At 41.1% G+C, this 14,482-nt stretch overlaps 1 protein-coding gene across 1 annotated transcript in view; it reads right to left on the bottom strand.

Moving 5' to 3' along the window:
* The window catches only part of LOC109323282 (atrial natriuretic peptide receptor 1-like), a 54,831-nt gene extending 41,638 nt beyond the window's left edge, over positions 1 to 13,193 (bottom strand). The window contains exons 1-5 of the mRNA XM_019554730.1: positions 13,070 to 13,193; positions 7,871 to 8,003; positions 4,465 to 4,588; positions 2,404 to 2,508; positions 1,190 to 1,292 (exon numbers count right to left, since the gene is read on the bottom strand). Of these exons, the coding sequence (XP_019410275.1) occupies positions 1,190 to 1,292; positions 2,404 to 2,508; positions 4,465 to 4,588; positions 7,871 to 8,003; positions 13,070 to 13,193 (589 nt within the window). The remainder of the gene's footprint in view (positions 1 to 1,189; positions 1,293 to 2,403; positions 2,509 to 4,464; positions 4,589 to 7,870; positions 8,004 to 13,069) is intronic.
* Positions 13,194 to 14,482: the final 1,289 nt, after the last annotated feature.

The following is a 14,482-nucleotide window of genomic DNA, read 5'->3' as shown; positions in this document are numbered from 1 at the left end:
ATACTGTCTCCTGCATCATTCTTGCAAGCAAGTTACAGAAGTATGGGTTAGATGAATGGACTGTAAGGTGGATAGAAAGCTGGCTGGATCATCGGGCTTAATGTGTAGTAATCAAAGGGTTGAGGTCTAGTTGGCAGCTGATCCCAAGTGGACTGGCCCAGGGGTCGATCCTGGGGCTGGTTTTTGTCCATTATTTTCATTAATGATCTGGAGGATGGGATGCAGCCTCAGCAAGTTCTCAGATGATACCGATCTGGGGGATGTAGTAGATACACTGGAGGGTAGGGCTAGGATTCAGAGTGACCTAGAAAAATAAGAGGATTGGACTAAAAGAAATCTCATGAGCTTCAACAAGGACAAGTTCAAATTCCCTCATTTAGGATGGAAGAATCCTATGCACCGCTACAGGCTTGGGACCAACTGACTAAGCAGCAGCTCTGCAGAAAAGGACTTGGGGATTATAGTGGACAACAAGCTGAATATGAGTCAAAAGTGTGCCCCTGCTGCCAAGAAGGCTAACAACATACTGGGCTTCATTAGTAGGAGCATTGGCAGCAGAACAAAGGAAATAATTATTCCCCTTTATTCTGCATTGGAAAGGCCACATGTGGAACACTGTGTCCAGTTTTGGGCCCCCCACTACAGAAAGGATGTGGACAAGTTGGAGAGAATCCAGTGGAGGGCAACAAAAGTGGTTAGAGGGCTGGGGCACATGACTTCTGATGAGAGGCTGAGGGAACTGGATTTATTTAGTCTGGAGAAGAGAAGACTGAGGGGGGATTTGAGAGCAGCCCTCAACTACCTGAAGAGGGGTTCCAAAGAGGATGGAGCTACACTGTTTTCAGTGGTGGCAGATGACAGAACAAGGAGCAGTGGTCTCAAGTTGCATGGAAGTTTAGGTTGGATATTAGGAAAAATTCTCGCACTCAGAAGGTGATTAAGTACTGGAACTGGTTACTTAGAGATGTGTGGGATGTCCATTCTTGGAGGTTTTTAAAGCCCGGCTTGACAGATCCCTGGCTGGAATGATTTAGTTGGGCTTTGAGCAGGGGTTGGACTAGATGACCTGCTGAGGTCCTTATGGGGGAAGGGAAGATGTGTGTCCTCCTGTTCTTCGTGCTTATCTATAAGTAGGATGCGCTACGTAATACTTATTTCATATACATTGACTCTATGTTTAGTTTCATACCTACTGCAGGTAGGACAGTGGTTTTGGCTTCCAGAGCTACCTGAATTCTGCCAACCCTGATGTGTGCAATGAGAGAGGTCACACCCACATGAACCAAAACTACCTGAAAAACAAATTAACACAATCACAATTGATTTAAATTGTGCAAACAAGAATCTTTCAACATCAATAACTGATGCTCCTTTCCCCTAGACCTAGTATTGCCCCTTCCTATTCTTAGGTACTAGCTAACTCAAAATCTTCCCACTGCCTTATAGAGTACCTCAGTCAATTGTCTAGGAATTTCATTTAGAGATATTTATCAGTGTATGCATTACATGTTACCTAAGACCTAAGGTGGGCTACTTTCCTAGAGTCTTTATAACATAGAGCAAGAAGCAGGAAGCAGTGTTTATGCAGTGATATCATCTCCCAAGTATTTGTATTGCCTTTGGAAAAGGAACTGGGGGAAGTGTCCTTCCTTTCCCTCTCCCCATTTCTAACCATCCGAGAAAAATCTTCACTCTGATGGACTTTTCTCTTCTGTCACAGAGGTGTCAGGGGCAGGGAACAGGTTTTAAGAGGGAGAAGTGCCTCTAAGGCACAGTGCTGCTCACAAGCTCACTGCCTCCCCACACTCAACACCAATAGCTGGAACAAGCCAGGCAGGTATCTCTTCTTCTTGGCAGGGAACAGGATTGGGGCACATCTATAGCTGGGCTAAAGGAAAGGCCTTTAAGACCTTTGCAGGTCCTCCTGTTCCTTCTATGGTAAAAGGGAAGATGGGAACCATGCCTCCCTTAGAGACACCAGCATAGGAAATGACAATACTGAAAACTCAGTGTTTTGTTCCTGTGGGGGACTGGACTTCACAAAGCACTAGGTCCAGTCTCAATGAAGCCAGTGGAGAATTACAAGCACTCAGCACCTTGCAGGATCTGGCTCTTATCCTACAACCTTTACATGCATGGTGAGGTGGGGGAAAGTTGTCATATATGGTAGAAAAGCAGCTAAGGTGTCTTCCTATAGCTCCAGATGTCTGAGTTCAAGTCTCACTTCATTGTGTGCCGTTAGCTGTAGAAACTGGTGTGGCTTCATTTTGCTAACCGAGGCTCAGGTGGACCTTTGACCTTTTTCATGCATTAAGACTCCACAACATTATTTCAAACTACTACAAGCTGTCTTGGAAAGATAATAATCCAAATAAACTGTAATAGGCAGAGAATGCAATGTACCTTGGCAGTCCAGTTTTTCTGACTCATTTTGCCAGCTGTAGATAGGGTATGAGTAAATATCTGTCCATCATCTGGAATCCATGGCCCACATATTCCACCTTTCCCCTTCACCAAACAATTGCAATAAATAATGAAACAGTGAAAAATCCAGGTTCCCACAGTATTCTTATAAAGTTTTGTGCTTCAAAACAATGACCACTCAATTATTAGGCATTATAGCTGCATCTACAATATGACACCATGGTATTGCTGTATACTAAAATCACAAATACTATTGTTGTATACTAAATGGTATTGTTGTATACCAAAATAAAACACAAGCAATAGGAACAAAGCCATTTATAATTTAGTTTAAAAATCTCATAAAACTCCTATAAAGAACATGAGCCAAAGCCAGTGTGGGGTAACTTTGATCAAGTCATTCTGGATTTACCTCACGGAAGAAGCAGAATTTTGCTCCAGTTTTTTTGCTGTTACATAGTAGTTTCACAGCAGCACTCATTTTGATATAGCAGCTTCTTCTGACTTATGAATAAAGCATTTCTGCTATGAAATGCTTTCTTTCACAGCATTTCTCATTAAGGCTGCAAAGACTTTAATTTCCTAACAGTTGCAGCCATGAAGGATTATAATGACTACATACAGATGTAGGTTGTTGTCCTTTTTTTTTCTTTTTTGAAATGGATTAGTTCTAATTCCAAATTTCAAATATTTCTGCAGACATTCCAGTTTATGCACTTTAGATTATGGTACAGAAGAAGAGACGGATTATTCATGCCAGCTAAGGTAAAACTATTCAGAACACATGACACTGTCAAAAAGCTCTTGCTTAATAGAAAGGGATTGATTGGTAAATACCCATTCAGACTCATAACCACATTCTTGTGGTATTTTTGGTCTATGATAATTTTTCTACACAAACTTGCCTTTTTTCAAGCAGGAAACCACAAAAAGTTTGAAATGTGAGGTTAGATGGAATCTTTGTGCCAGGTGTCTTCACAGATGTCACTCCCCACACAAAGAATTCAGGGGTGCACTATCTTCACACGAGATCCCCTCCTGTCCTCCCACAAAGGGGTGTTTGTGGCTTTGAAGATTCAGATGGGGAGAGGAAGGGGGAAGGAAGCAGTCAGTGGGTAGACTAAGAGAGCGGCAGGCATGCTGGTGGGGTGCACGTTGACCCCTGCTGTGCCTCCGTCAGAAAGATAAGACATCCAGAGGTTGTATGACCATTCTGGTAGGGATCTATCTCTTGAGAGAAAGTGGAGCCAGTCCTACCGAGGAGCAAAGTCAGAACTCCTTAGCATGGAGATACAACCAGCTCCAGGGTATATCCTGGGGTATGTATGTGATTGGTGGGTGAGAGACTGATTTCCTTCTGCAAAACTGGCACTCCGAATGAAATAGTTATTAGAATCCCCATGAGGGCCACCATGTAGGACTTCCTGCCTCGTGTGATCTTTCTAGACCTATGGGCTTTCTATGTCCTTCAGCAAACACACACAGTTCAAATTGTCCCCACGCTTCCTTCTGCAGTCACCATATTAAATAAAGATGAAAAAGAATGGAGACTCCCCAGCTTATCAGAAATATTCCTATTTATTTAAATGGGCTCAGCTTTTCACCCCATAAATTTGGTTACACATGCTCTCCTAGAATCCAAAATAAATGAATGTATCTTGCTCACTGTGCACCAGCAAGTCTTCAGACGTTCATTCTCTAGCCCTAAAATATTTGTTTTGCCTTGATCAAATCTGTTAAAGACAAATCAGTTTAAAAGGCCCAATTCTGCAAGTCAGTGAGGGATTCTACCTGATTTGAATGGAAACTGCTCGCTACTTCTGAGAAGTCAAACTATTTGGTTTGGTACCTGGGAGCCTAATCTAAAGACCATTATATTTAATGGGAATCTTTTCACAGGCTTTAATGAGCCCCTGGATTTGATCCTCAAGGAAGGGTCTGTCTTTAGGCATCTAATTTTCATGATGTTGAGTCTAGCTATGAAAGTGACCTATCCACCAGAGCAAACAGACTTCTGAAAGCCCTACCCGCAGTACTAACCATAAAGGCCAAGGGGCAGGAGTGAATGTTGGCATGATGAACACAGCAGTTCTCTCCATTTGCATCTTTCCAGTTGGAAGGGCACTCCTGTTCTTCGCAAAACTTCTTTGCAGCAGTAGCATTGCTGGCCAAACAACATTTTTTTTAAAAAAAAAGATAATTTATATTAATTTCTCATTCCTAAAAATGTCAATAGGCACAAAATGAAATTCTGCTCTTTAAAACAGCACAGAAAAAAATCATAGTGCAAACATCCATGGCAGGAGACATGTGGCTGTTTCTTTTTACTTATCTGTTTTACCTTAGGGTCAGGCAGTCCCAGAGCACTGAAAGACTACTGTTGACTGGGCTACCACCTACTGCTTTGTAGGAGGAAGTTCTGGCAGCTACCACCCCACCAGCAGATCCCAACTCCTCAGCTTGGCCATCCAATCTGACTGCCCCACCAGATGGAGGATTTTGGCAAGACCACTCATGGCACCTCTGATGGTAAAACCATAGTATATATGTTCCTGAGTACTTCCATCCTCATTTTATCATCAGCATGTTTGTTTCTTTATAGTCTCTCTGTCTTTGCTCCACCATCTCAAATGTCCAAGGATAATGGCTATGATATTTATTAGTATGTCCATACTGCTGAATTACAGCACAGTACATTATGCCTGCTCTGCAGAGGATATTTCCTGAACTGAAAGAAGTGTATTCACACACATAGAGCCCTGTGTGCATGCCATGTGCACATGCCACATGGGCTGTAGCATTGAGCGACTATACTACATCCAGCTTGGAAGGTAATATTCAGGAAGCTGGTGTAGCATGTTTCGGTAGGATAGTGTCTGGCTCTGTAAAAGACCAGCTTAGACCTACCTGCTGTGTAAGATTTCAAAGATTGCAAATTGGAAAATCGTGACATTTAGAACCAGAAGTGGATTTAGTGAACTCAGCTGTAAAATGATTCAAGGCCCTTGAAAGTTTACCACATGTAAAGATTGCAAAAACCACACATGCACAAAAAAATGTATGTCACTACAATTTTTCCACCTGATTTACCCAGCCCTACTTTCAGATAAGCAATTATCTCTCTGAACTTGGTGCCATGCAAGAGGAAGTAAAAATAATTGAAACAATATTCTTTAATGAGCTGCACTATGTAAATAAGCCTGAGACAACATTTGAGCAGCATCTGAAAATGTGTGCTGTACTGTAACTTTCTGTATCCAAGTTCTATAAAAGATTTCATTTTTGCTGTACTGCAAATTATATTCACTGGATGCATCTACATGTGCCGTTAAGGCAATGTGATAAACTGGTGAAGTTTCTGTCACAGTCAGCTGCTCCTGGGTGCAGAGTCTGCATAAGCACCTTACAGCAGTTTGAGTTGGGGTGTAGCAGCCCCAGGCTGGCAGGGCCCCAAGGGTCAGTTCCAGGCTCCAGGTGGTGGTGTCAGATAGCATATGGCCTGGCCAGGGCATGAGGGTGCTCAAGTGTCAGGCTAAAGTACAGGCAGCCCTGGTGCCCCAGCCAGCTCCTGATGTCATCTACATATGCATTTCAGCACATGTAATTACTCTATTTTAAATCAATTTACTGTGCCCTAATACTGGCACATGTGTAGACAGTGATGCTTTACCGTAGAGCTAATTAGTCAACTCTGCAGCAAAGCATATGGGTAGATGCACCCATTGGGGTGCATCTACTTGATATGCTAATTGTGTAGTAGCCTAATCATACTGCGCAGTAGTGCGCAGGGCAAAAACCATGCTAATTCACTACTGCACAATAGTATTAGACTACTGCGCATTTAGCATCTGTAAAAAGCCATGTGCTGGTGCTAGCAGTTACTGTGTGTCGATTTAGTACTTGGTTATACAAGTATTAAACTTAATGTGCTGCAACTACAGTGCATTAATGCATGTGTAGATGCGCCCACTGAGAAGTAACCAGTAGCATTATAAAAAGAGACTACACTGTGAAGGTATAAATGCAAAGAGTTAAAATATAAATATAGGTACAAACAAATACATATTTTAAATTGTAAATGCCGGGGTAAATCTTTCAAGATTGGCTAGGGCCAGATTTACAAAGGTATTTGGGTACCCAAAGATAGAGGTAGGCACCTTTTATGTTTTGCAAATTAGCCCAAGCAGGTTAACTACCTAGCATCCACTGATTTCCCCGACCTTCTGACTTGGTATCTGGCATCTAACTTGCTAAGGCTCTTTTAAAAATCCTTCTAAGCATCTATGCACACTGCCAGGCACCTAAATACCTTGAAAAAGCAGCACCTTATCTAATTTTACCCCTATGGCCTCCATTGAGCATCTGCCACATTTTGGCCCTGTTCTGAAGCCCACTAAAGCCAGTGGAATAATTTGAATAAACTACAGTGGAGGTTGGACCAGTTACAATAAGCATGGTAGTATCTCACTGAAATCAGTGAGACCACTCCCATGCTTAAAATGAGTCACATATTTAAGTGCCTTGTTGAATGACGGTGTGTGTTCCCTGCACTTCAGTTTGACATTATTAAGGTAAGAAAGAAATGTGGTAAGAAATAATTGTGTTAGTAACCAGATTTAATGGCGGTCTTTTCAAAAGCTCCTAAATGTTTTATGAGAACAAGTTGCACTGGAAAGACTGTTGAAATAATCCCTCTTCTACTGGCAGAAATTGTTTATTTTTTGGCAATGCTATTGTAATGCTATAATTAATGGCTATGAAATTTTACTATAAAGCATATTTTGGGAAGTGTGAGAAGGATTTTTTTTTTACCATATATGATACAGGAAGGTAACAATTCTCAGATGAACAAAATAAAAGTTTATGTGGATGATTCATTTGATTAAATATCATTCATAGTTATCTTTGAAAGCTTCTCTAAGTCAATACATATACATTCAGACAAATTCTGGTCCCGGTAAATCAATAGAAAATTGATTTCAATGAGCTCAAAATCTGGCCCGTCTTGTAGTTACATTTGAAAGGAATGAATTCAACTATATGAATTATTATTGCTACTATAATCCATTATTGATGTTGAGGTAATACCTATTGGCTGCAAGCAGCTGGGATCCCTTTGTGTTAGACCCTGTACAAAAATATCTCCATCCCAATGAGCTTGTAGTCTAAAAGCCAAGACATACCAGAAGGAGAAGACCAGCAAGCTAGGGTAGTAATGGTGTACAATCACAATAGGATATGCAACCACTCTTAACCACCATTCAGTAGAATTGCAGCAAGCATATTACGCTCAGAATGAAAGGAATGGAACAGTCACTCCAAAGAAAAATGCTCCCAGAGTGTCTACCAGTAGAGTCATTAGTACAGCCACATCATTGAAAACAGCCAGGAATCCACTGCAGTACGTTGTTCTGAACGTTAGAGAAGTCTCTATAGGAGATAGTACCTGTGAGAGAGGATGCCATTTTGGACAGCATATTGGTAGAAGTGATCTGAAGCAAACACTGCATACGTTACATTGAAGAACTCCCCACTTAAGGCCTTTTCTGGAGGTCGTTGGACCCATGCCATCTCAAGGCCTAGGAACAACACAGAGTTATGGGTCAAACAGCTTTGCTTAATCTACTTCAACTGTGTGCATCTAGACAAACTGCTTTGTAGCAGAAATCCAAGCCAAATGTATATATTTTTTCACAAGTATTGCTCTTATAATTTTTCCCAGGCAAAAATGATTCCCCCTTTAGAATGTATAGATCGTTCTAAATTCACCTCTCCTGATGATGTCGTATTTTAAAAATGATGACCCCATACTGCTTGCTTTGCTCATGTTTACCTCATTCTTTATGTACCACTAGAAATTTCACTCCAGTGTGACTCAGCTGACTTCAGTTATACTTGGTTTACTACTACTACTACTACAACTGCTACTACTATACAGTTTCTCTCTTAGTAACACTCATTTACATCAAGCAGTAAATATATCCTCTCTTTCTCAGATGGTATCATATAGGTACAAACATCATCACTGAACAAAGAAAGGGAAATATTACCACAGAGAGAACACAGACATAAAAATCCTTATTCATATGAGCAGTCCTTAGTCAAGCAACAGTCTCTTTAAAATGAGTCAGGAAGAACCTGGATTATTTAGCTTAAATACCAGAAGACTGAATGGGGATTTGACAACCATTTTGAAATACAAAGAGGGTTGTTATAAAGAGGATTCCACTCTTTGTCCACTAGGGGAAGAATAAGAAGTAAAGGGCTTAAATTGCAGCAAGAGAAACTTAGGTAAGATCAGTGGTCTCCAATGTTTTGGGCCGTGGGCTGGATGAGTGGTGCAGGGTTGGTCCATAGGCTGGATCCAGTCTGTGGACCCAACCTGGCACTCATGGCTCTTGTCCTGTGCACCATATCACAACTACAGTCCCAGCCCCACACAACAGATCTGACCCCAGCCTCATGTGTGCTTGATTGTGCCTGCAATCCTGCCCCCAAGACTGCAGGCACAATCTGTGCAAGCCAAACTGAGACCGCTGCCCCAGTCCCACATGTGCCAGATTGGGCCCACTGCCTTACCCTGCCCCGAGTCTCACACATAGCCAGAAAAGACTGTCCAAATGTGAGGGCCCAGGCTGCGGAGCTGACTGCACCAAAAGGGGTCATTCATGCCTTGGGCATGAAAGCCTGTGGCAAGAAAAAACCACCTCACAGGGTAGAATTCTCCATTGGCAAGGAGTGTGCAAAGGGAGAGAGAGCATGCAGCAAATGTGGAAGGCAACATGGACTCAAATGGGATGTATTTGGAAAGCTCTATTTTACCTATCACAAAAGGAACCATTTTGTCACGTGCCGCAGATCCCAAACACAAAAACCTTTATACAGACATACATCTAGAAGTTCGAGGGGATGTCATCAAGTTTAAAATGGCCCCTGATCTAACTCAGCAATTAGATAGGTGCTGAGATCCTGATCTAAGGTAAGTCAAGGGAGGGGGTAGGCAAGATGGGGGAGCTAGCAGGGAGTTAGGGGGTCTGGGGGGCTAGCGGGGTCCAGGGGAGGGTTGTGGGAATGAGGGGGCTAGCAGAGTCTACAGGGGGGTAGGGGGATGGCGTGGGTTAGAGGGGTCTGCAGGGAGGGTGGGGGGGAATTGGGGACTGAGCTCTGAATGCATACCGAACTTTGGTTAGATCAGATTACCTGTACCTCATCTAAATTAGTGCACCTCTGAGGTACAGTTAAATTAGATCCAGTTGGCCATTTTATGACCAATCTAACCTTCATGGGATATCTGTACAGTTCACACTTAGGTCAACCTAACTAGGGATATAAGCGTAAGGTCCTCATGTGGGCAAACTAAGTTAGATCTGATGTCTATTTTTAATGCAATCTAAAGAGTTCCTAACTTCCCTGAATGTCTATGTAGGCAGAGTGAAGAAGGACTTTTTTTATACATATAGTTGAATTACGCAAAAATCATTGAGAAGGACTGGATTTGCCAACGAAAGAAAAAGGAAGCTTAGGTTACTATTTTGCCAGGGCATGGATGTAGAAGTTTAAAATTGAGATCAAAGATGAGTCCAAGAAAAATCAAAAGAGTAGGCTATTCAGGAACAAACATACAAGTGAAAGGAAGATATATTGCCAGCACTCAAAATAAAAAAGAGCATACAAACTCCCACTTGTAGTATTCAGGGAAGTGACACTAATTTTGGATTAGGTAGCCTGTGAGAAACTGAATCTGGTTAAGTGTGTGGTTGCAGTAGAAGATGGCATAGCATCTGTGCCTCCTGGTGATCCTCTTGGCCATCATGACCCAAATCTGGACAACTTTCTTAGGAAGAAACCAATTGTTCCAGAACACAAGAAGCAATTATGTCTTTAGGGGAAGAAATGTACCTATGGAAACAAATGCAAATACTAGTATACAGAAAGTTGAAATCAGCCTCAGTGGTCTGTAGCTCATGAACCTTGTTCTATGTGCAGAAGCACGGGTGCCTAAGTGCCAGTCAGCCAGGTCCCTGTATGAGGATTCAAGTCTATCAAGACTTGGAAAAAAAGCTTCCCACCAAAACAAATAAAAAACTAGATAAGATACTTCTTCGATTTGAGAACACAGTAACATCTCCTGAAAGGCTCACAGAGACTTGTTAAAATAGCTGTAGAAAAGGAAAGTGGGTAGTAAAGACTGACTCCAGAGTGAAGTTCCAGTAATCTCTTCTCTGTAGATGGGTATTAATGGCTTTTTGTGTTAATTTTTTTACTTATTAAGAGGGAAAATGTAGTGACAGAAAGTAGAATTTAGAGATGCTTCTTAAAGGGAAGCTGAGGGAGTTGAGAATTGGGAGACAGTGCCTTAGTGATAGAGCAGCAACCTAGCCAGTTATTCAGGAGAGCCATACTGGGATTACAACAGTTGCACACTGCACCAGAAAAAAACTTTCTGTGTCGTTTTTCTCATTCTTGTATGCCTGTATTTACTAAACCTAGCGATCACTACACTGTGTGTAGGGCCATGTTATCTGGCAGTGGGGGAATAGTGGCAGTGTTAATTGCTACTTCTCCTCTGCTACCAAATTCCCAGACTCCTGGGGAGCCATACAACCCGCATCACATGACAGCATGGGCCAGATCTGGGCTGTAAGCCACGCTGAGCACCCTTGGGTTGGATAATTGGATGAACTTTCTAACACTGCTTGGTGAAGCACTGAAACACATTACCCAAAGAGGTTTTGGTATTCTGGCATTGTGTGTTTTAGGTGCAGGCTAAAACACCTTTCACAGACGAGCCTATGAACTTCACTTCATCAACCTACCAGATACAAAAAGTAATGGACTAAATATAGACATTGGATTTATGACACATTATAACCTGCCTAACATCTGACTCCCCAGGTCACCTCTCTACTATTTACCACCTATATTCATTCCCTGCCTCCCCTCCCCACCTGTCTCTCACCCATTGACTACCTCAATTTACACCTTCATTGACTCAATTTTCATCTTCCTTGCCTGCATACCAGCCTCTGGCTTCTTTACTATTCCATCTAGGAAGAGCACAGACCATTGGTAGATGCTTCCTCAGCCTGACAAAAGGTATTTGTTCCCAAAAGCTTGCAAATAAGATTTTTTCCAACTTTTTGAGTTGATCTAATAAAATATATCAGATTTACCCAATGAACTTTGTCTGCCTAGGTGCAGGCTGGACAAGCATTTACTTTGGGAGGCTTTATGCAGCAGGACCCTGCCCTGAATGAGGGGGTTGGACTTAGATGTCTTCTTGAAGCCCTTTTTCCCCCCCATGATTGAATAGGACCACTTATATCAACAAAGGCTGGCAGGACAAGCTTAATATCTTTTTTAGTGATTAGAACATTTTTTTGCTGCATGGTTGGTGACTTTAACTGTTTTGTCTTGCACACAGTTGCCTTTTCAAAAGGTGCTAATTTTAACAGCAATAATCCTTTAAGGCATATAGTGCTATAGAAAAGCAAACAAACAATCCGACCATGAATAATGATTTCAGCAAAACAAAACAAAGCTACACTTGAAATATCATTCCAATCTAGCCATATTTTCACCAGTTATTAAAAGGTGAAATATTTGCTATGTTTGATTGCAAGCAATAAAAGGTCAAAATAAATGAAGCTTTTATTTTTCTCAAAGCAGTTTATTTCCTTCATAGATTCCCAAAAAAGCAGATTCTGTCCTTTTACCCTATTCACACATAGCAAAACAAGGGTAAAGGTTTTGATATATAGCAAAGAAAAGCCATAATATTTGTCCCTAGCTCAATTTCATCTGCCTATACAAGCTGGCAACAGTATCTTATATAAACAGTAGCCTGTAAACTGCTCTAAAATTGCGTAAAGTGGGAGCATGGTAGTGCAACAGCTTCAGACATAATGGGATTGGCGGGGAAACAAAATAAAAACCTTTCTTCCTTTGTTTCCTTTGGTATCTATTTGACATGACCCCTCATAAGTAGCCAATTCAAAATCAGTTGTGGTCATAACCAGTTGTTTTAATCCTGGGCAGAAAACTGCTAAATTCACCAGGTTATGGAAGGTTCAGTTTATAATCAGTACTCTTCAGACTTTGCAGTTTGATACAAATGTGAACACGTTAAATCTATTCAGTTCTATTTGAAACCTGGACCTGAAGTCTTTACACAGATCTCAGTTAAAATACAGATGAAGAGACTCTGCTTATTGGCCAGAGTGTTTAAATGAATACAGTCCGGTTTGGAACTGGTTCTGCAAAAGTGCAGCAACTTCACAATTAAACAATCTACTCCAATGCAGGGCTGATTGTCTGCTTTTTTTTATTTAGGCGGCTTTGTTTTTTCTTGAGTGAAACAAAATTCCTTGATTAAACCCAATTAGTTGAAATGCTTTCTGTTGATTTCAAACCCCCCTCACAGGTACTCTGTCAAATCAATAGCTCCAAACAAACATTTATTATGAAGTGAATGGGCCTCTTTCCTTCATCTAGGAAGAAATGTTGCTATTGACTCAAATAGTTCCCTTCGTGAAAGAGACCTGACATGCATTAGGGATTATTTTATTTCCTTTATTTGCAAGTTGTCATCTCTTCCCTCAGCCAGAGATATGGACTTTGTTGAATAACTGTACAACACACTCACCTCCACAATCCAGCATGTTATACTCATCTGGTTTTTCTAAGGGCCAGCAGTCATAGTCTTTGTTATCCAGATCATGCCATCCCTCCACTAATAACACCTGCCGTGGGAAGACAAACAGATACATCTATAAAAGCCTAGGCTATTTTCCCCCTATACAAAGTCTGCCATTCTTTTATTTTAAAAAATGCACAAACAAAACCTGACATATTTTGTAGGTGCTTTTCAGCTTTCTGGAACAAATATGACAGCCAGGAATAACCTTAATGCTCACAAACCTAGGTCACAGATGGATTTTAGCCCTATTCTGCTCCCCTCTCCCCCAAAATCTTCATAAAACAATGAGGGAGACTCAGAAAATGCAACCTATAAAGAAGAGGCAGCTGAGGGTTACAGTAGCATCTGCAGTTAGACTGTGTCATTTCAAAACCCCTTCAAACCCTCTCTTCATTGTAGTTAAATCTGTTAAGTTTCTATTTAGAACCTCTTTTTAATATCTTAAATAGTTAATATGTTAAATATACACATATGATAACATATTATATAAATATAAGCTTTAATAACAATATGTTTTATTAATCAACCTATTCAGTAGCATGAAAAAGTTTCATTATTAATGGACACTGGGTACGCAGCAGCAGGATACGTTACATTATATTAGTAGAATATATTCTGAAAACAGTTTGCTATTATTCTGTATACTAGAAAAAAACAGAACCTTTTCTCATGTTTTCTACTATTATTATTCTATACATGATGGGAATAGAATAAATAGAATAGGATGCATTCTGCTACTATATTATGCTATTATTATTCTATAAATGAGTAAAATAGAATGAAATACATTAGGATAGCATGTTTTATTATTTTTCTATATGTTATTGGAATGCAATATATTATTTTAAGAGATTCTGCTATTTGTCTTCTCTGTATTAGTGGAGTCGAGTATAATCAACTATTTCAATGTATTTGGCTATTATTATTCTCTATATTAGTCAAATAGAACGAATCAGGAGCCATCAGTAATAAGCAATAGCACCACAGTGCAGTATTGTTAATAGTTCTTTGACGTTGCATTGTATGTAGACTCTAGCAATAGGATCTATGCAGTTTACCTACCAATAAACTGAGGAGGCTTCGGAGCCCAGAGCCAGTTGATTTGACAGGTCTCATGGTCCCTACCAGGCATTAAGCCCAGCTACAGTCAGGACTGCTGCTGCTGCTGCTACTGAGCTGGGAACCTCCCACCCCCAGGGTAGCCAGCCAGGCAAGCTGTTTGCCACCACTTCAGCAGGCTGCAGCTGTTCCACCTCCTCCTCCTCCCTTGCTTCCTGCCCCTTCCCTGTTCCAGGTGGGAATCCCTTGATGCTCCAGCAAAGCCCCTCAGAGGGATGAGTAGAGTGTCACCTCAGCCTA

Source organism: Crocodylus porosus, unplaced genomic scaffold (genome assembly GCF_001723895.1).
Source record: "Crocodylus porosus isolate Cpor-Errol unplaced genomic scaffold, CroPor_comp1, whole genome shotgun sequence".
Classification (NCBI taxonomy): Eukaryota; Metazoa; Chordata; order Crocodylia; family Crocodylidae; genus Crocodylus; species Crocodylus porosus.
This window is presented reverse-complemented; position numbering and strand designations above follow the sequence as displayed.